Source organism: Triticum urartu, chromosome 7A (assembly GCF_056163025.1).
Source record: "Triticum urartu cultivar PI428250 chromosome 7A, HENAU_Tu73, whole genome shotgun sequence".
NCBI lineage: Eukaryota > Viridiplantae > Streptophyta > Magnoliopsida > Poales > Poaceae > Triticum > Triticum urartu.
The window spans coordinates 124,540,789-124,561,191 of NC_141879.1; the positions used below are offsets into that span (position 1 = coordinate 124,540,789).

General features: G+C 45.4%; 1 protein-coding gene across 1 annotated transcript; it reads left to right on the forward strand.

Annotated features, from left to right (window-relative positions):
• The first annotated feature begins 14,956 nt into the window (after window positions 1–14,956).
• LOC147958451 (uncharacterized) lies at window positions 14,957–18,332 on the forward strand. The gene is made up of 7 exons (XM_087532136.1): window positions 14,957–15,015; window positions 15,566–15,746; window positions 15,827–15,973; window positions 16,033–16,427; window positions 16,496–17,009; window positions 17,320–17,596; window positions 17,677–18,332. Exons 1-7 carry the CDS (start codon window positions 14,957–14,959, stop codon window positions 18,330–18,332), a joined length of 2,229 nt encoding a protein of 742 aa, XP_087388262.1.
• Window positions 18,333–20,403: the final 2,071 nt, after the last annotated feature.

The following is a 20,403-nucleotide window of genomic DNA, read 5'->3' on the forward strand; positions in this document are numbered from 1 at the left end:
GCACGAAGCATGAGTACGTGCACGGTGCACCTATTCTCTTCTTGTATACATACACCACCTACGTGGGGTTGTGTGAGAGAGATACAAACCTAGAGAGATATAGTGTGTGGGTTCTTGAGAGTTTGGGGGGTCAATCAAAAAATGTAACATATGCAATGTGTGTGAAATAGAGTCCTGGATATAACATATATATAGAGGGGGCGATCCATGAGAAGAGAGTGGAGGTATCATCGGCTTGAGGTGTCCATAGAATCGAAGAGAGGGATGATGTGTGTGTGTGTGCGCGCGCGTGATCGATAAAGAGTGCCATCGAATTTGTGTGTGCCCACGTCAAAGATATAGAGTGGCTGGCCTACTGGAACGTGAGATGGGACATGTGCAATTTGTCTCTGTGGCATGGATACCTACCTGCAGCGCTCAACTATCGGTGTGTGGTGGGGGAAGAGGGAGGCCCAATTAACTATAGAGGTACAATGCCTGGTATATGTGTGCAGGAGGAGAGAGGCCTATCTCATGTATTAAGGAGATCGATCTACCTCATGTATTAAGGGAGATCGATCGGCATCCATGCATATGTGCAGGAGAGGAATATGGTTGGGAGAGAGACAGAGCTAGAGTGTTGGAGGGGGTGGTAGTGGAGTTGCTTCTAACAAATGGTGGGATAGGCTTGCTAGACAAACGGAGGGCATGCCCGCAATATCAATAAGAGAGGAGATGGTTGCTTGTTGTCTGCGCACGTGCGTGTGAGAGACGGGTCAGGAGGCATGCACGAATGATGAGGGGGGGACGATGTGGCTGTGGTAAGCAGGCGTAACTACATAGGAAGATCAATCGCCCTTTGTTAGAGAAAGGAGAGACATAACTTGTGAGGTACGTCGATCGATGGGGGGTAGTTAAAGTTGATCTAGGTATATGTTGGGAGATCGATCGGTATACATGCATGTGTGTGTTAGAAGCAAATGAGGCACGAGGAGAAGGATAGAGAGAGATGGATGCATGTAGGAGGTGGTACGAGCGGCATACTATATCGAGGGGGGAGGAGTGTGCGAATACGAGAACAATTAAAAGAGTGGTGGGAGTGAGGCATGGACGGTGACAAGAGAAGAGGGGAAGCTTGTGTTTGTGCTAGGCACACCTGGCTAGAGAGGCATATCGATCGATGTGTGCCGTAAAGAAGGAGCTAGGGGCCTACACACACCGTGGGTGAACGACCTAAAGTGAAAAGATGAATTTGCACGATGGAGCTAGAGAATGCTGAGGGAGGGTGAGAGGGATGTGGGCATGTGCATGCACAAGAGAAAGTTAGCGCTAGCTACAAAGATAAGAGGGTTGTGTGGGTGTAAAAGACGAATAGAGATCATATATACTTCATTATAAAAAGTGAATTTGGATATTTGAAGAATTTATCATAGTGTTTCAAACCGACGCATGTGTGAATATATATAATGGTGATACACATGGTGTGGTTATGAACATGTTATACTACATTTAATATATTTTATCTCTACTCTTATAAAAAAACAGAGTTGTTGATGATGGTGTGCCTGCCTCCTGCATTATAGGCCATCCAATTTATATCTGGCGGATAGCAAGGAAACTATGATGGTTGAAGTTGGCAACAATCATGATTGTAGATTCTTATTGAAATAGAGAAACGAATTCAAATTTAGTTCAAATTGCAGCGGTATTATAGACATTTGGAATGCACTAAAATGTTGGTATGAGTAGGTTACGTGCATTATACAGCAAGCGAAAAAATTTAATCGGACATAACATGGATTCATACTCCCTCCTTCCATCTATATAGGGTGTAATGAGATTTTTAAGACCGCCTTTGACTATTGACAAGATTAATAGTACATGACATGCACAATGTGAAAATTATATCATTGAAAGAACCTTTCACGAACGAATTTAACGGTGTGCTTTGTGTAAGTTGCATGTCATATATCATTGCTCTAATATTTGGTCAAAGTTATCGAAAAACGCATTAGGCCCTATATAGATGGAAGGAGGGAGTAGCTTTGAATAGCATTTGTATAGTAAAACGGGGCAAGACTCTCTCTTTGTGTGGTGTGAATAGTTTCATTTTTTCGTTTTCTTTTTGGTTGAGGGAAGTGCGAATTGATTTGGTGCGTACAAGTACAATATTACTACACGTTAGGCTTGTCCCTAAAATTCAACCCGCGTCTTATATCCCGAAAATTCAGATATCGCGCTCCCAAAACTGGTGCCTTCACAACCCGCTCCTTGCTATCCCAAAATTACAACGCGCACGAAAACTCCCTCCAGCTGCCAAATCCCGACACGCGAAATCCCCCTTCTAACCCTGAGCCGAAAGGGCCGCTAGTTCAAATCGGTGGGGGGTACTTTTGTAACACACCATACATTTTGGACAAGCGCGTCCCTAAGTCATGCTTCACCCCCTCCCATCACCCCCTTTTCACCATTTGAAATCCCAGGCCGCCATAACCTCTCCGCTCCAGCCGCGAAACCCCACCCTCCTCCGTTTGCCACGTCACCGCTGCCTAGCCGGAGCCTCTTCCCCGATGACGTCGTCCACCGCAACAGCTCGACGTCCCTCGTCCACCTCCCCGGATGAGGATCCGTCATCCATCTCGTCGTCCCGCCGGTTTAGCCGCCCCGTCCTCCACCTCCAAGGAGCTGCTCCGACGATCGCCTTGTCTATCGCAGCTGCTCCATCCCCACAGCGCCGCCTTAACCTGCTCCACCGGAACCGCAGCATCCTCACCGACTCCTCAGACGAAGCCGAGGCCTACTCGGCGCCACCAAAAAGGTTGTACACTCATCGCATCGCACCTTCTCCTTAATTCGACCTCCCGGCACTGACGGTGCTCCTTCCCGCACCCCCATGGAGCGGCTACCTTGAAGCCGGCGCCGCGGGCGACATCTCCACGGCGGCTCTCCCCCAGTGCGAGGCCCCTTCGGCGGCGGCGGCCATACCAGCCGGATCTGCTGCTGCTCCGGCTCTCGCTCGCTCGCTGGCGCTACTGCTGCTACTCCGGCTCTCGCTCGATCGCTCGCTCGCCCAGCTGCTGCTGCTACTCTCCCCCTCGCTCGTGCTGCTGCTCTGCTCCGATTAAGCCACACTTCAGTCGACTGAATCGACTTTTGGGTCAGTCGATTTTCAGGGGTTGGGGGGCTCGCCGGAGTTAAGGAAGAACCATCCACAGCGGTGACGGGGGCTCGCCGGAGAGGTACCCCACTATCTATCTTAGGGTTCGGGGTGGGGGCGGGGGGCCTAGAGGGCTGGCCGGGGCGGCGGTGGCGAGTTGTTTCGGGGCGGCGAGGCGGCGTTGGGGCCAGCGGTTCGGACGGTGGTGGCTGGCGGCTCAGGGGGGTGCAGGTTGAAGATGAACTGCAGGCCCTCCCTAAACTACATGTCAAGTGCCTCTCTGCTACCATTGTGTTCAGTTTCGACAGTAGCATTCAGATTCCACAGTAAATTTCAGTTTTGACAGTTAAGTTCAGAGTCAACAGTTTTTACCTCATCTATTGTAGTCAGGTGGTTTTTTGTGATGTTAATTTTACATCCATTTTACATCATCTATTGGAGATGCTATTAGAATCCCACTTGAGATTGACGATGTTTGTCTTGTGCTGCTTCAGCCTTGACGTCTTACGGCTCACCGGAGCTGCTCCAACGACAGAACGATCCATCACAACAGAGCAGTGCCCTGGGCGCCGTCTACAGATTCCTCAGATCTTCCTCCACACCTCCGACAGCCACCTCTGCCTCAACTGCTTCAGCGACCAACCCAATGGTGCTGAGGTCGACACGGCTACGGCAAAGAGGTTGTACACTTGTTGCATCACTTATTACTATACATTCGCGTCGATCCATTAGGGCTATTTTGGTTCAACGGAAAAACGTTGATCCACTGGTTGTTACCATCATTCTAAATTTCTGCATGCTCTCCTTACATAATCTCACCATATTTTTTTCGTATGCATGTCAGATATTGTACACAGTCATGCTGAACATGTAGAGAAAAAGAGAAGAGTTTTGTGCGGCAATACAATGTCATGCAGACATCGCTCCATGGTGGGTTCAATGGCAAACCCTCCCTACCCCTCTCCAGATTGTAATCCAGAGGAAGATATCTGTTCTGAGGCGGATTCAGACGCCGCTGACCACTCCTATTTACCCCCCAAGGTGTTTGCTCTACCTTGGCATGATGATGTTAGTCATATCATGCATATGTTGCCTTGCAGTGGCTACTTTTGACATCATACATGTCATATGCTTAGTTTAGACATGTTCTGTAATGCCACCATGTTTAGTTTCTATATCATATATGGGAATTATGCAGTCTCATGTCTTTTAGCCAGCCATAATATATGTGAAATGTGCAATACCATCCTGTTTAACCAGGCATCATATATTTGAATGATATCTTGCCCATCCTTTTCTTCATTACATTTCCATTTGTCGATAATGTTTGTACATTAAACTAATCTTCCTATGAATCAGCCATTTGGGTGGGAGATGGAAAAATCTGGAGTGAAAACAAGGCCTTCAGAGCAGACAGTGCTACCTGTTGAAGCAGATCTCTTGTTGGGTCCCGATAGCTCCTCAGAGATTGATCCAGAGACAGATGACCAGTCCTATTCCCCCACTGAGGTGTATGCTCTAACTTGGCACGGTTATACTGCTCATATCATGCATACGGTGTCTTGCATTGCATAGTTTAGACATCATATACACAATATTCAACACCATGTTCTTAGTTCAGACATCATATCAAATGCCCTCTGTTTAGCATATAAATCACATATGTAATTAAATGATGCGATCTTGATTACTTAGATAACATGTAGGTGAATTATGTCATGCGATCCTGTTTAGTTATTCATCGTATCTTTGAATTATGTTATGATATGCTATCCAGTTTAGATAGACATCATATATGTGAAATTATGTCATGCTATCCGTTATAGTTAAACAATATACATGTCAACTATTTCATGCCTTCTTTTTTCTACACTATCTATTGCATCTGTCTCTCATACAATGTCTGTACATTCAACTATGTTTCCTGTTTATCAGCCATTTGAATTGGAGCGGGTGATGCCAGTATCTAGCGGACTAAAAACACGGTTTTCAAATAAAACAGTGCCACCTCTTGGTGGAGATAGCACCCCGGTTGTACATGCACAAGAACCAGCCCTACCACACATAACCCAAACTCTCACAGATTGTACCCCTACTGCGATGGACAGAGAACCAGCTTCATCCAATCTAACCCCAACCCCAGCCGATAGTAACCCAGTTCCTGTTGACACAGCACCATCTCCACCACAGAGCTCCCAAACAAGAGCAGTTAGTAAGGCAGCTCCAGTTCCCAAAGGGCCAGCACTATCACGGTGAACCCCAACTCCACCAGTTAGTACGCATATTCCTATGGAGGAAGCACAACCAGCTAGTCGTAGTTTAGCATCTATCGCATTTGATGTTGTTAAATCGTATGTGCGTATCTTCCCATCTTGGAAATATTATACTGAAGATGAAGGAAAATGCCAGTTGCAGGTGTTTGTCTAGGAGTTATGTGTAAGTAATGTTATTCATGGCAATTACTTTGCTTCGTCCCAGACATCCTACCTCCATGATGGTTATAATACAACAAATTTTCCCATTTTTCTCTATAGAGAAGGACCGATTTGGAAACTCAGGATGAGGTAACCTATGCTAATACCTCTGCTATCTTCAAGAATGCTTGGTGGCAGTATCGGAATTACCTGAAGAAAACGTACTTCACCGGCAAAGAAACTCATCAAATTCCCTTACGTTCTCCTGAGACACATTTACTGGATGATGACTGGGAACGCCTTGTTCTGTACTGGTCCCAAACCAAGAATGTGGTAAGGTCTATGAGCTCATTTTCTATTTTTAAGTATTATATTCTTGAGTCTTATTGTACTCTGTTCATGTAGAACAAGTGCCAAAACCTGAAGAACAACTGTTCTAATTTAAGATTCCATTGCTATCATAGTTCAAAAAAGCGCTAGGCGTTAATTATGTGTTTGGCCACCACCTTGTGCTTTACTGACCAAAGCGCATGCTTATGCGCAGTTATGCACAGATTATGCGTAGTTATGCGCAATGCGTTTTGCCAACGCCTAGAGCCTAGGCGCGCTTAAGCGCTCGCTTAGGCGCGCCTTTTTTAACTATGATTGCTTTGCTCTTGTATCACTGTATTTACTCATACAAACTTATTTTTAAATTGAAGGATCCAATCGAAACTCCAATGGCACAGCAGGTATGTTCATGCATGTTTCTTTAACAGGTTTGCTCTTATCAATAGCTCTTTTGATTTCAATTTCAATTGTGTATACAGTTGACTTTCATATCATGCACATTACTAGCATCACAATAGAGCCAATAGTGTTGTTGTACATGTAGACCCGTGGTACCCATCTGAAATCTTGTTGTGCCGTGTAGTTTCCCACGCTTTGTATTCTTTCACTGCTGCTTTGTCTTGAACTAATATGATTTGAACCGTGTCTCTATTTTGATTTGGCAAGACAATGCAGTGACCATAGGACATAGATATATGTTTGTTTGATGCTTTTATTATGTACTAGTACTTGGCAATAGAAGACTTGGTAGTTTAATCCTATCCACCTTACTAATGAACTGGTTCACCGAAATGAGTTTCATATACTAGTACATGCTAAACTTGTTATGTGTCTGCTTGTTTCTTCTTTTAGAATGCTGACAGCATATTGGGGAAGAGTGCCTTATTAAGCAATGGTAAAGGAAGTAATGCAGATAAGGTTCAGGATAGTGACACATCCTTGTTGGTCTCCAACAAAGCTGATAAAACAGCTAAGGAAGACTATCTTGAAGACAGCGAGACAACCCCAAAGTCCTGTCTTGGTTTAGTGTTCGAGTTACTGGCCACTACCGCTTGCACAAGCTATTCAAACTCACTGTCTGAATCAGTTCGGTTTCTTGAGTCTCAACTACAAGCTGAAAGACATCGATCAGCTGTGCTGCGACAAGAAGCGGAAGGACTGCGGAAGTCCCTGGAGCATTCAGATGCATACTTTTTGGTGCAACAACAAGCATTGGAGGATTTTAGCGCCAAACGGGACAAAGCTAATCAGCTTGCTAAGCTTATTGCCAGCATGGTGGATACCCAGGATAATGTTTCTGAAGCTCTTCTGAAATTGTTCCAGTTATGCTCTTGTTTTACTGCCGCGTTTATTTGCACTGGTGGCCAATTTTGACGGCCAGTGTATGTAATGTGCTGCTTTGTTCCCTATATTTGCACTGGTGGCGAACTTTGATGCCCAGTGGATGTAATATGTGTAATAGCGGTAATAGGCTAGCGTTAATTGCTTGCTTATTTATTTCCTTATTGTCTTGTTTAGTTGTTTGCTTGTAGTCACTGCAGTTCTTTTTCTGTTTTTTTCTAGTGGCCACAATAGCCTATTTTTGGTAACTAGGCCAAAATAATAATGGCAACACACGGACTGTTGTAACCATGGGCCTCCTGCAGGCCGCATGATCCATGGGCCTTCGTTCGGCCGTAGGATCCATCGGCCTTCTATACGGGCCTTAGGGTCCATGGGCCTTCTACGGGCCGTAGGGTCCATGGGCCTTCTACGGGCCGTACGATCCATGGGCCTTCTACGGGTCGTACTATCCATGGGCATCATACGGGCCGTAGGATCCATGGGCCTTCTACGGGGCGTATCATCATTTCACCAATCATGGGACATACTATTCGTGGACCATAACGGGCTGTTAATAGGCCGTATTTGATAACTCTATGAAAACAGCCCAATGGGTTTTTTTTGACATGAAAACGACCCAACGTATTAACGGTCCGTAAACGGGCCGACTGTAACGACGGGCTGAATTTGGCCCACAAGCAGAAAATGACAGTAACGGGCCGTATGTAACTGAATGCTGCAAATGAGCCCAAGAATCAATGGGCCCTGATAAGGCCAAAAGATAACTTAGGCTGGAAACGGCCCAGTGGAATAATGGGCCGTTAATGGGTATAAAGTGATACACTGTTCATTACGGGCTAGTTTCACCACGGGCCGTTAATGGGCCAAGAGTTACAAAGGTCCTCATATGGGCCGAAAGAAGTCATGGGCCACACATGGGCTGGAAGTTAAAACAGGCTGAATCATATTGGACGGCCCAGATGACGCTACTGGGCCTAATTCGGATAGGGCGTAACGGGCCCTGGGTTAGCGGGTTGTAAATGGGCTATATGCGAACAGGCCATTAACAGGCTTTCTATGGGCCGGCCCGCCACCTTTTAACCAAGTCAAACGGGCCGGCCTTTTCATAGGAATGGGCCTCTGTTGGGCTGTGCCACGTGTCGCCGTATCATAGGCGCCTTCGGTCCAATGAGCGGATGACATCTATCCCAACGGTGAGCCGACACGTGTTTCCTCCAGCCAATGATGATTTTACACGTGGAAAATCCCCATTGGTCGGGGTTGTTAACGGGTTATCGGATCCAAAACCCGACCCGATAGCTTAACGGTGGATGCCACATGTCGGTCACCCTTGACGAAAGCACTTCTGTGACGCGCGATTTATCGTCATGGAAGTGGACACTTCCGTGATGATAACTTTGGTAATGTCATGGAACACTTCTATGACAGCACAGGTATTACTATCTTGATTCTATCAAAAAATCGTCATGGATGTACATGCATGACAAAAAAACGCGACCTACTGTGACAAACACGTATCATCACGGAAGTGTATTTTTTGTAGTGATGGTCGTCTCGCCAACTATTGCTTTTGCAACTATTGCTATCGCATAGCCATAAAGTAAAGCAATTACATGGCACTTGCATCTTATGCAATAAAGAGACAACCATAAGGCTCCTGCCAGTTGCCGATAACTTTAACAAAACATGATCATCTCATACAACAATTTATATCTCATCACGTCTTGACCATATCACATCACAACATGCCCTTCAAAAACAAGTTAGATGTCCTCTACTTTGTTGTTGCAAGTTTTACGTGGCTGCTACGGGCTGAGCAAGAACTGTTCTTACCTACGCATCAAAAACCACAACGCGGTATAGTGATTGCTTTTTGATCTTTAGAAAGAACCCTGTTCATTGAATCTGATTCAACTAAAGTTGGAGAAACTAACACCAACCAGCCACCTGTGTGCGAAGCACTTCGGTAGAACCAGTCTCGCGCAAGCATACGCGTAATGTCGGTCTGGGCCGCTTCATCCAACAATACCGACGAATAAAGAATCAACTAGTGACGGCAAGTGATGTCTACTACACAAACTTCTTCTTGTAGACGTTGTTGGGCCTCCAAGTGCAGAGGTTTGTAGGAAAGTAGCAAATTTCCCTCAAGTGGATGACCAAAGGTTTATCAATCCGTGGGAGGCGTAGGATGAAGATGGTCTCTCTCAAACAACCCTGCAACCAAATAACAAAGAGTCTCTTGTGTCCCCAACACACCCAATACAATGGTAAATTGTATAGGTGCACTAGTTCGGCGAAGAGATGGTGATACAAGTGCAATATGGATAGTAGATATAGGTTTTTGTAATCTGAAAATATAAAAACAGAAAGGTAACTAATGATAAAAGTGAGCACAAACGGTATTGCAATGTGTTGAAACAAGGCCTAGGGTTCATACTTTCACTAGTGCAAGTTCTCTCAACAATAATAACATAATTGGATCATATAACTATCCCTCAACATGCAACAAAGAGTCACTCCAAAGTCACTAATAGCGGAGAACAAACGAAGAGATTATGGTAGGGTACGAAACCACCTCAAAGTTATTCTTTCCAATCAATCCGTTGGGCTATTCCTATAAGTGTCACAAACAGCCCTAGAGTTCGTACTAGAATACCACCTTAAGACACAAATCAACCAAAAGCCTAATGTCACCTAGATACTCCAATGTCTCCTCAAGTATCCGTGGGTATGATTATACGATATGCATCACACAATCTCAGATTCATCTATTCAACCAACACAAAGAACTTCAAAAAGTGCCCCAAAGTTTCTACCGGAGAGTCAAGACGAAAATGTGTGCCAACCCCTATGCATAAGTTCACGAGGTCACGGAACTCGCAAGTTGATCACCAAAACATACATCAAGTGGATCACGTGATATCCCATTGTCACCACAGATAAGCACATGCAAGACATACATCAAGTGTTCTCAAATCATTAAAGACTCAATCCGATAAGATAACTTCAAAGGGAAAACTCAATTCATCACAAGAGAGTAGAGGGGAGAAACATCATAAGATCCAACTATAATAGCAAAGCTCGCGATACATCAAGATCGTACCACCTCAAGAACACGAGAGAGAGAGAGAGAGATCAAACACATAGCTACTGGTACATACCCTCAACCCCGAGGGAGAACTACTCCATCCTCGTCATGGAGAGCGCCGGATGATGAAGATGGCCACCGGAGAGGGATTCCCCCCTCCGGCAGGGTGCCGGAACGGGTCTAGATTGGTTTTCGGTGGCTACGGAGGCTTCTGGCGGCGAAACTCCCGATCTATTCTGTTGTTTGATGATTTTAGGGTATATGGACATATATAGGAGGAAGAAGTACGTTGGTGGAGCAACGAGGGGCCCACGAGGGTGGAGGGCACACCTAGGGGGTGGCCGCGCCCCCTGCCTTGTGGCCGCCTCGTTGATTGCTTGACGTCCACTCCAAGTCTCCTCGATCATGTTTGTTCCAAAAGTAACGCTCCCGAAGGTTTCATTCCGTTTGGACTCCATTTGATATTCCTTTTCGGCAAAACTCTAAAATAGGCAAAAAAAACAGCAATTTGGGCTGGGCCTCCGGTTAATAGGTTATTCCCAAAAAGAGTATAAAAGTGTAAAAATAAGCCCAATAACATCCAAAATAGATAATATAATAGCATGGAGCAATCAAAAATTATAGATACGTTGGGGACGTATCAGCAAGCAATATGTATATACCCACGCCCACAACTCCTTTGTGTTCTACTCGTGCATATAACATCTACGCATAAACCTGGCTCGGATGAAACTTTTGGGGAACGTAGTAATTTCAAAAAAAAATTCCTATGCACACACAAGATCATGGTGATGCATAGCAACGACAAGGGAGAGTGTGCCCACGCACCCTCATAGACCGAAAGCGGAAGCGTTAGCACAAGGCGGTTGAGGTAGTCGTACGTCTTCACGATCCGACCGATCCAAGTACCGAACGCACGGCACCTCCGAGTTCAGCACAAATTCAGCTTGATGACGTCCCATGAACTTCGATCCAGCAGAGCTTCACGGGAGAGTTTCATCAGCACGACGGCGTGATGACGGTGATGATGATGCTACCGACACATGGCTTTGCCTAAGCACTGCTATGATATGATCGAGGTGGATTATGGTGGAGGGGGGCACCGCACACGGCTGGGAGATCAATGGTCAACTTGTGTGTTCTAGGGTGCCCCCTGCCCCCGTATATAAAGGAGCAAGGGGGAGGCGGCCGGTGATAACCCACAAGTATAGGGGATCGCAACAACTTTCGAGGGTAGAGTATTCAACCCAAATTTATTGATTCGACATAAGGGGAGCCAAAGAATATTCTCAAGTATTAGTAGCTAAGTTGTCAATTCAACCACACCTGGAAACTCAGTATCTGCAGCAAAGTGTTTAGTAGCAAAGTAATATGATAGTGATGGTAACGGTAACAAAAGAGTAATGAAAGCAAAGTAATATTTTTGGTATTATGTAGTGATTGTAACAATAGCAACGGGAAAGTAAATAAGTGTAAACCAGTATATGGAAAGCTCGTAGGCATCGGATCAGTGATGGATAATTATGCCGGATGCGGTTCATCATGTAACAGTCATAACATAGGGTGACACAGAACTAGCTCCAATTCGTCAATGTAATGTAGGCATGTATTCCGAATATAGTCATATGTGCTTATGGAAAAGAACTCGCATGACATCTTTTGTCCTACCCTCCCGTGGCAGCGGGGTCCTAATGGAAACTAAGGGATATTAAGGCCTCCTTTTAATAGAGAACCGGAACAAAGCATTAACACATAGTGAATACAGGAACTCCTCAAACTACGGTCATCACTGGTAAGTATCCCGATTATTGTCACTTCGGGGTTAACGGATCATAACACATAATAGGTGACTATAGACTTGCAAGATAGGATGAAGAACTCTCATATATTGATGAAAACATAATAGGTTCAGATCTGAAATCATGGCACTCGGGCCCTAGTGACAAGCATTAAGCATAGCAAAGTCATAGCAACATCAATCTCAGAACATAGTGGATACTAGGGATCAAATCCTAACAAAACTAACTCGATTACATGATAAATCTCATCCAACCCATCACCGTCCAGCAAGCCTACGATGGAATTACTCACGCACGGCGGTGAGCATCATGAAATTGGTGATGCAGGATGGTTGATGATGACGATGGCGACGAATCCCCCTCTCCGGAGCCCCGAACGGACTCCAAATCAGCCCTCCCGAGAGGTTTTAGGGCTTGGCGGCGGCTCCGTATCGTAAAACGCGATGAAATCTTATCTCTTTTTTTCTCCCCGAAAGCAGTTATATAGAGTTGGACTTGGAGTCAGGAGGTCTCCAGGGGGCCCACGAGGTAGGGGGGCGCGCCCCCACCCTCGTGGCAAGGCTGTGGGCCCCTGGTCTTCATCTTTGGCGAGGATTTTTTATTATTTATTGTAAGATATTCCGTGGAGTTTCAGGTCATTCCGAGAACTTCTGTTTTCTGCACATAAAACAACATCATGGCAATTCTGCTGAAAACAGCATCAGTCCGGGTTAGTTCCATTCAAATCATACAAGTTAGAGTCCAAAACAAGGGCAAAAGTGTTTGGAAAAGTAGATACGACGGAGAAGTATCAACTCCCCCAAGCTTAAACCCTTGCTTGTCCTCAAGCAATTCAGTTGACAAACTGAAAGAAATAAAGAAGAACTTTTACAAACTCTGTTTGCTCTTGTTGTTGTAAATATGTCAAGCTAGCATTCAAGTTTTCAGCAAAGATTATAACTAACCATATTTGCAATAATTCTCAGGTCTCATGATTACCCATATCAGTAGCATAATCAACTAGCAAGCCATAATAATAAATCTCGTATGACAACACTTTCTCAAAACAATCATAATATGATATAACAAGATGGTATCTTGCTAGCCCTTTCTGAGACCACAAAACATAAATGCAGAGCACCTTTAAAGATCAAGGACTGACTAGACATTGTAATTCATGGTAAAAGAGATCCAGTCATAGTCACACCCAATGTCGTGGGTTTGTCACGACAGTTGTCCTCGTGAAAGGACTTAGTCGTGGAGCCATCGCTATGGGTTAGCTTGAAGGGGTTAAACCGGACAAAGGGACACGGGAGTTTATACTAGTTCGGCCCCTTCGATGAAGGTAAAAGCCAACGTCTAGTTGTGATTGGTATTGCTATGGGTTCGAAGGCCAGGGAGTGAATCTGCTTTGTCTGGCTCTCGAGTTGTTGTTCTCTCTCCTTGAACCGCCGCCGGGTCTCCCCTTTATATACTCAGGAGGACCCCGGCCGGTCTACAGAGTCCCGAGGCTGGCTCATACAAGTGTCCGCCTCGGTCTCCTCTTTCCTATCTTATAATACAAGTTTATACAATCATGGCGGTTTACTACCATGGGCCCTAAATCACCTGCGGGCTCTGGGCCTCTAAGCCTTATCTGTAAAGCGCCATCTTCTGGGTTTCCTTGGGCTTCAGCATAGGTGAAGGTGAACCGACCCCTCCTGGGCGGTTTACCCTTAATGGTTATATCCTCAACATTAGGCCCCGGATTGATTTGAACCTGTTCATGTCAATCTTCAATCCTTAGAAAAAACTACCTGACTTTCTGACAATTTTCGTAAACCGCCATATTGTCTTCTCCCTGTGAACTTTGGTGAACCGCCATGATGTCATCTTCTATCACTGCAGTAAATCATTGTGACGTCATCCCTGTATAAAAAGATTTATGAAGATTCCCTTCTCTTTAATTAATTCCCGAAGATCGAGGCGACAGCTACATCCTCTTTTTCCGCTCCTGACTCCTCGATTTTCATGCCTGCTATTTTATTCCACTTCCCTTATAAATAAGACCGGGGCGCCTTCCATTTCCCCCCTTTCCTATTCGCATCGTCTTCCTCCTCGCGACCCGAAGACCTCAAGCATCGCCGCCGCCGCCGTCGTCGATCTTCCAGTCTGCACCAACTAGGCCGCTGCATCACCCTGTTCGTACCAGATCTCTTAAGATACTCCGCCGCTGCGTGTCTCTGGTAAATACTCCTTCCCTTTACTTGTTAAATCTGCATTAGGGTTTCGAAGTTTCTTCGGTGTTCGTCAGTGTTCATCAGTACTTTCTCTGCTTTTCCTTTAGCATCGTACTGAATCTAGCTAGGCCTGATAGTTTCCCCTTGCGGCTGGATCTGTAGCTTTAATCTGCTGTACTACAGCATCTTACTGTTCCTGTATTAATCCTTATCTGAACCATCTCTGTTCTATTTAACACCATTGTAAGACTCAGAAAAATTTGTTTTTTGAACAACAGTAGATCCAAAATTATATCACCATCTTGTGAAACTTGTTTCCGCAACACTTAACAAATTTTCAGATTGGGTTCTGCCTCCCAAGGGCGGTTTATCCTTTAGTATTGATAATCCGTCATATGTCATTAGCCCTCTCTTAAACCGCCATCTAGACTTGAACATCAATGCCTGGTTCACTTCATACGTATACCTTGAATTGCCGGTTTAACATTTGACAAACACATATGAACCGCCAATCGTAAACCGTCCATTTTCCTTTTACAGACTTTGTAAGATGAAGAAGCAATTTGCTGCTTGCAACTAGGTGCCATCTCGGATCACAGAAACGCAAATCAATGAATATGTCACCATAGGTCCTTTAGCTTCAAAAAATGTCCTCCATTGGCGAGTTCCTGGCCCTGAGTGCCCTCCTGAGCCTCAAGATGGAGAAGTGATTGTGTTCATGCAACATTTAGCTCGAGGTTTCAGTCCTCCCGGATCAAAAAAATTCCGGGATGTTCTTGCCAGGTTCCAACTTCATCCTCAAGATATTGGACCAAATTCGGTGTCCAACATATGCGATTTGCAAGTATTCTGCGAGGTTTACCTGCAAGAAGAACCAACTGTCGACCTCTTTCAAGATCTCTTTCACTTAAACCGTCGAACTGAATTTTCTGACGGACCCAATACTGAACTTGGTGGTGTGTCGATCCAAAAGAGGAAAGAGGTTGAATTTCCTCACGCCAAACTTCACAGCCATCCAAAAGACCGGAACCAAACCTGGTTCTACTGTCAGAATACTGCCCTTGCTGAAGAGAATCCTTTACCGGGCTACCGTCCACACCGGCTCAGCAATAATCACCCTTTACCTCAGAGATTGTCTGCAAATACCGACAAGCCTATGCACCTCAACTCGCCAAACTCCGGGCTTTCCTTGCCAACGGTTTAACTGGTGTTGATCTCGTCCGCTGTTGGATTTCATGGTGCATTCTACCTTTAAGCCGCCGGCCCGGACTGATTTTTGAATATACCGGCAACACCAATGATCCACAACGGTTTAATGAAATAGAACTGACTGACGATGAAGTCATTGAAGGTGTAAAGAAAGTACTTGACGAACCGCTCATCGTATGTACTCAAATTGGTCTGCGTCCTTTTTATACCTCCAACAAACCGCCAGCGGTAAAGATTTTAACCTTGTACTTTTCCTGATTCTTCTCCGCTTTAACACTGCTATAATAACCCTTTGTGCAATCTCATAGGCCAGTAGCTCCTTCTGGAAAAGGAAATCTCAAGACAAAGCGGCTAAGGCTCCTCGTGTTAAGACCAAGGTCATCAAGAGAGCCGCCAAAAAGAAAACTGCTGAGTCTTCGGAACCACCAGAGGATGTCGGTGACTCGGCTGAAGAGGTAAAGTTTGACTCCCTTGACTTCTATTCATATATTTTACTGATAATGATTACTCCCAGGATGATGCGGAGGCCAGCCATGCAGATCATGTTGAGGTAATTTATCTTTCTGACTCAGAACTTGTGCCGGTTCAACGATTTCGCCATGCAGTTCGGAAAGTGAAATGCTCTCACCCTGTTGCTCATTTGGATCAAAAACTTTCCTTGAAGACACAGCAAACCGAAGGGCGTCGCACAACCCGGCACAGTGGTCAACAGGTCACTTCTTCCGGTTTACCTCATACACCAAACCGGAAACATCGTCCAGAGGTTGCTTGTTCTCCTGAAAAACGTTATGTTTTCAAAGGTTTCTTCCGATGCCCTCTCAATCCATGTGATTCAAACTACCAGGTATCTTCTAATTCGTCCGGCGGTTCATCAACCACTCAGCTGCCTCCACTGAAAACCGTCCCTGGGTAAGCATACAGCCCTCCCTTCTCCTTCATAATTCGGTTAATCATGCTAATCCTTGTTTTAATATTAGTGCTAAAGCTCATCTGAGTACGAAGGCCAAGACCAGTGCCCCTACCGGCAAAGTTGAACTAGAGAAAACTCCTGAAAATCCTGATAAAAATCTTGATAATATCATGGATGATTCTGTCCCGCCGGAGCCAACTAACAACGCTGATCCGCCGGAAGCTGATCCGGCCGCACATGATGGCACCTCAAGTCCACATGCTATACCTGCAAGTCCGGTTGTTGATCCACTGAGGTCAACTGCTAATCCCCCAAGCCCTGCTACCACTCCTAACCCAGCCAAAGATGATGACGTTATTGTTACTGGCACTGCTTATACCGCTCCGGGCAATCCAGTTACCTTGGCAAAACATACCGCCAAGGATGACTTTACTTCTATGGGCAAGAGGAAGATGGAAGCTGACTTGTCAAAATATGCTAATATTTCTGCCCAGGATCTTCATTCCGGATTCTTGAACCGGCTTTATACAAACCGAGATAATGAGACTGACTTGGTAAATCTGATGAAGGAACACTACGAGGTAAATATTTTCATGCTTATCTTTGTATTTTCACTGCCTTGTATCCTGTAGCCCCCAAGGGCCGGTTTAGCTTGGAAAGACAACCCGGGACTTTTGAACTTCCAAACTGCACATTGTTGACTTTTAAGTTTTTTAAACAAATACACATTAGCCCCCAAGTGCCATGATTGAAACTTGTATTAATCCTCGGGACTTTGAATAAGCAGTAGGAAAGAAGCAATCTGCATTAGCCCCCAAGTGCCAAGTGTAGAACCAGTTGTATGCTTGGGACTTTTGATAAAATATTGATATGCTCCTCTGATTGTGGCAGGCTGACATAAACCATCAACGGACGCAGATTGCTGATCTTCAAGAGAGTATCAAATCTCATCAAGAAGAATCTTCTAAGGCCAAAGATGAACTTCGAGCCGCTTTAACTTCCATGGAACGACTGAAGGAAGAATTCAAGACTGAACGTGCCAGTTGGGACACTGAGAAGGGTACATTGCTAAAATGGGCTGAAGATGCCAAGTCTGCTCTTAAACCGGTGGCAGAAGAACTTTCTGGGTTGAAGCGTAAAGTGAACGCCATGACTTCCGCAGTATTTGGTAAGTACTCCTATTAAGGCATCTGAAATATCCATCTTGTAAGGTGCCGGTTGAAATATGAAATTCTTAAACCGTTGCAGGTAGCCGCATTACTCATCTGGGCTCAGATGTACGGATGAAGCTGAAAGCAGCATATACTCTGCTTGAACAACTATATGCCGGTGCTCAACGTGTTATCTGCGCAGCATCCTATGACAATCCAGACCCAACACTGATCAAGGACACTCTGGCAAGGCTATCCATGGCACCAGCACAGATAGAAGAGGTAAAGCGATCTGCTGCCAGGGCTGGCGCTTTGTTGGCACTTACCCGAGACAAAGCGTGGATAGCCAACTTGGATCTGGCTGACCTTGCCAAAGGCTTTCCAAGCACACAAGAAAACGGGGCAGATTTTGATGATGAAGCCCTTAAAAAAGTGACAAGGGAAATGCGTCCTCTGGCGAGTCAGCTGGCAGAAGATGCTAACTTGACTGTTCACTGGTCTTATTATGATGCCAACAACAAACGGGTTAACACTGTTATGCCGGAGGCACAAAATCTTATTCCGCGAATCCGTAAGCACACTTATGCCCCTGACATTGATCCGTCAGAACTTATCAGTGAAGAAGCTATCTTTCAGGCCTTAACCCGGATTGACTGGACCACCACAAACTTCCAGCCGCTAGGTGGGGAGGAGGAGGCTGATCCGACGCCAAATGACCCATCAACTTCGCATCAACATGGTAATGAGACTTGATCCGGCAATCAGAGTGATGCTCCAGAAACCTTGTTCTGTTGGAAACACCATACTTTGGGCTTTCAAGCGCCTTGTAATAGGCTAGTGAAAATACTTTAATCCATTGCCATCGTGCACTGGGATACACTTTGCGTTGATTCGTCATGATAATTTCAGTACTAGCTTATGTATTTTCACAATATTATGCAATCTCTGTGTCTGCATAAGAAAAATCTGTCCGGGCGGTTTACCACCGGACGGGTCAAAATACCCAACACAACTTGGTAAGCAACTATGGTTGCAGCAATAATAAATCATACCTGTGATACAAAACATTGTTGTTGGTTTACCAATTGTGATTTGAAGAAGGGTGAAAACCCAACTTCCACCATGCCATGCTGGTATATATATGATATAGAACCGGGTTGTGATGAACACCGGCCGATTGCTGGAGACAAGGTGTCAAAGCCAGACTGGTTTTGAAGGATGCCGGGTTACCTTTAATTGTATGCTTTAACAGAAGATCCGTAAGCCATACCGGGTTAAAAAACACCGGTTTAACATAAACCTTACGAAAAACAAAAACTTGGCAAGAAGCAAACAAAAACCATGGTCGAGGCTTTTCAAGGGCTGCCAGGCCCAAATCGAGGCTTTTCATGGGCTGCCAGGCCACTGAGTTAAACCATTTTGACGAAGCCTTTTAAGATGGCCCTCCAACTAACCAATCATCATTTTAACTTTGACAAGTTCAGGGTCTCAATGAGAGTAACTGTCAAACGTTCGACGGGTCATGCCAGGATTACCTGGATAGGAGTGGCTTACTTGATGAAGGCAGGTTAACCCGGGGTTTTAGGTGAATACACCAGGCTTCCAAGCCGTGGGTCGATACCCAGCTACAAGGGTCCTTTCAAACTCTTTGGTATTTGACACAAAGAGCCCCCAAGTAACTTTGTGAGTTGTGCTCAATGGGTGCCTATGTTTGAGTCGTGCTTTGAGCAATCAAACTCTCTTTGTCCCCTTGGGTGTGAAGCTCCCAAGCTAGATGGTGGCATGGTAGCCGGGCTAACAGGTAGTACTTCGCTTTATTAGCTGAAGCCCCCAAGTTAACAGATATTTAAAGAAAAACCGACGGAGACCCTGCTTAATAGCAAGGATGCCGGTTTATTATATTGATCATAATATATACATTGTTGAAATATGTACATAAGAAAAGCCTGTGGCTTCAAGTGTAATAAGGCCGTAGGAGAGCTATGTTCCATGGCCGCCGGGTCTCCTCCTCAGAGCTACGTGAGTCTTCTCGAACGTCAATCAGGTAGTATGATCCGTTGTGCAAATTTTTGCTGACCACAAAGGGCCCTTCCCAAGGTGGGGATAACTTGTGCATATCAGTCTGGTCTTGAATGAGCCGAAGTACCAAATTGCCTTCTTGAAAGGTTCTTGTCCTAACCCGGCGGCTATGATAACGCCGCAGGTCTTGTTGATAAATCGCCGACCGAGCCAAAGCCATGTCTCGTTTCTCATCTAACAGGTCCAGTGCCTCTTGGCATGCTTGCTCGTTGTCCGCTTCAACATAATTCGCAACCCGGGGTGAGTCGTGACGAATATCACTTGGGAGGACATCCTCAGCCCCATAAACCAGGAAAAAAGGTGTATATCCCGTAGATCGGTTTGGGGTGGTATTTATACTCGATAACACAGATGGTAATTCTTCCACCCAACAACCCGGCGTCCGCTTCAGAGGGACCATAAGCCGAGGTTTGATACCCTTCAGGATTTCTTGATTCGCCCTCTCAGCTTGACCATTAGACTGGGGGTGAGCCACGGACGCTACATCAAGCCGGATGTGCTCTTGTTGGCAAAACTCCTCCATCTCACCTTTAGAAAGGTTCGTACCATTATCTGTGATGATGCTATGTGGAAAGCCGAAATGGAAAATAATTTTTTGAGAAATTGAACCGCCGTGGCTGCGTCACATTTACTGATGGGCTCCGCTTCAACCCATTTGGTGAACTTGTCAACCGCCACCAACAGGTGGGTCTTCTTGTCCTTGGAGCACTTAAAGGGTCCAGCCATATCAAGCCCCCAAGTAGCA

Bases quoted from the DNA above. Each gene is read 5' to 3' on its own strand.
- LOC147958451 (XM_087532136.1), top strand. From the start codon at position 14,957: ATGTCCTCCATTGGCGAGTTCCTGGCCCTGAGTGCCCTCCTGAGCCTC. The intron at 15,016-15,565 runs GTGATTGTGTTC...TCTACCTTTAAG, and splicing joins CTGAGCCTCAAGATGGAGAA to CCGCCGGCCCGGACTGATTT. The intron at 17,597-17,676 runs GTAAGTACTCCT...AAACCGTTGCAG, and splicing joins CATGACTTCCGCAGTATTTG to GTAGCCGCATTACTCATCTG.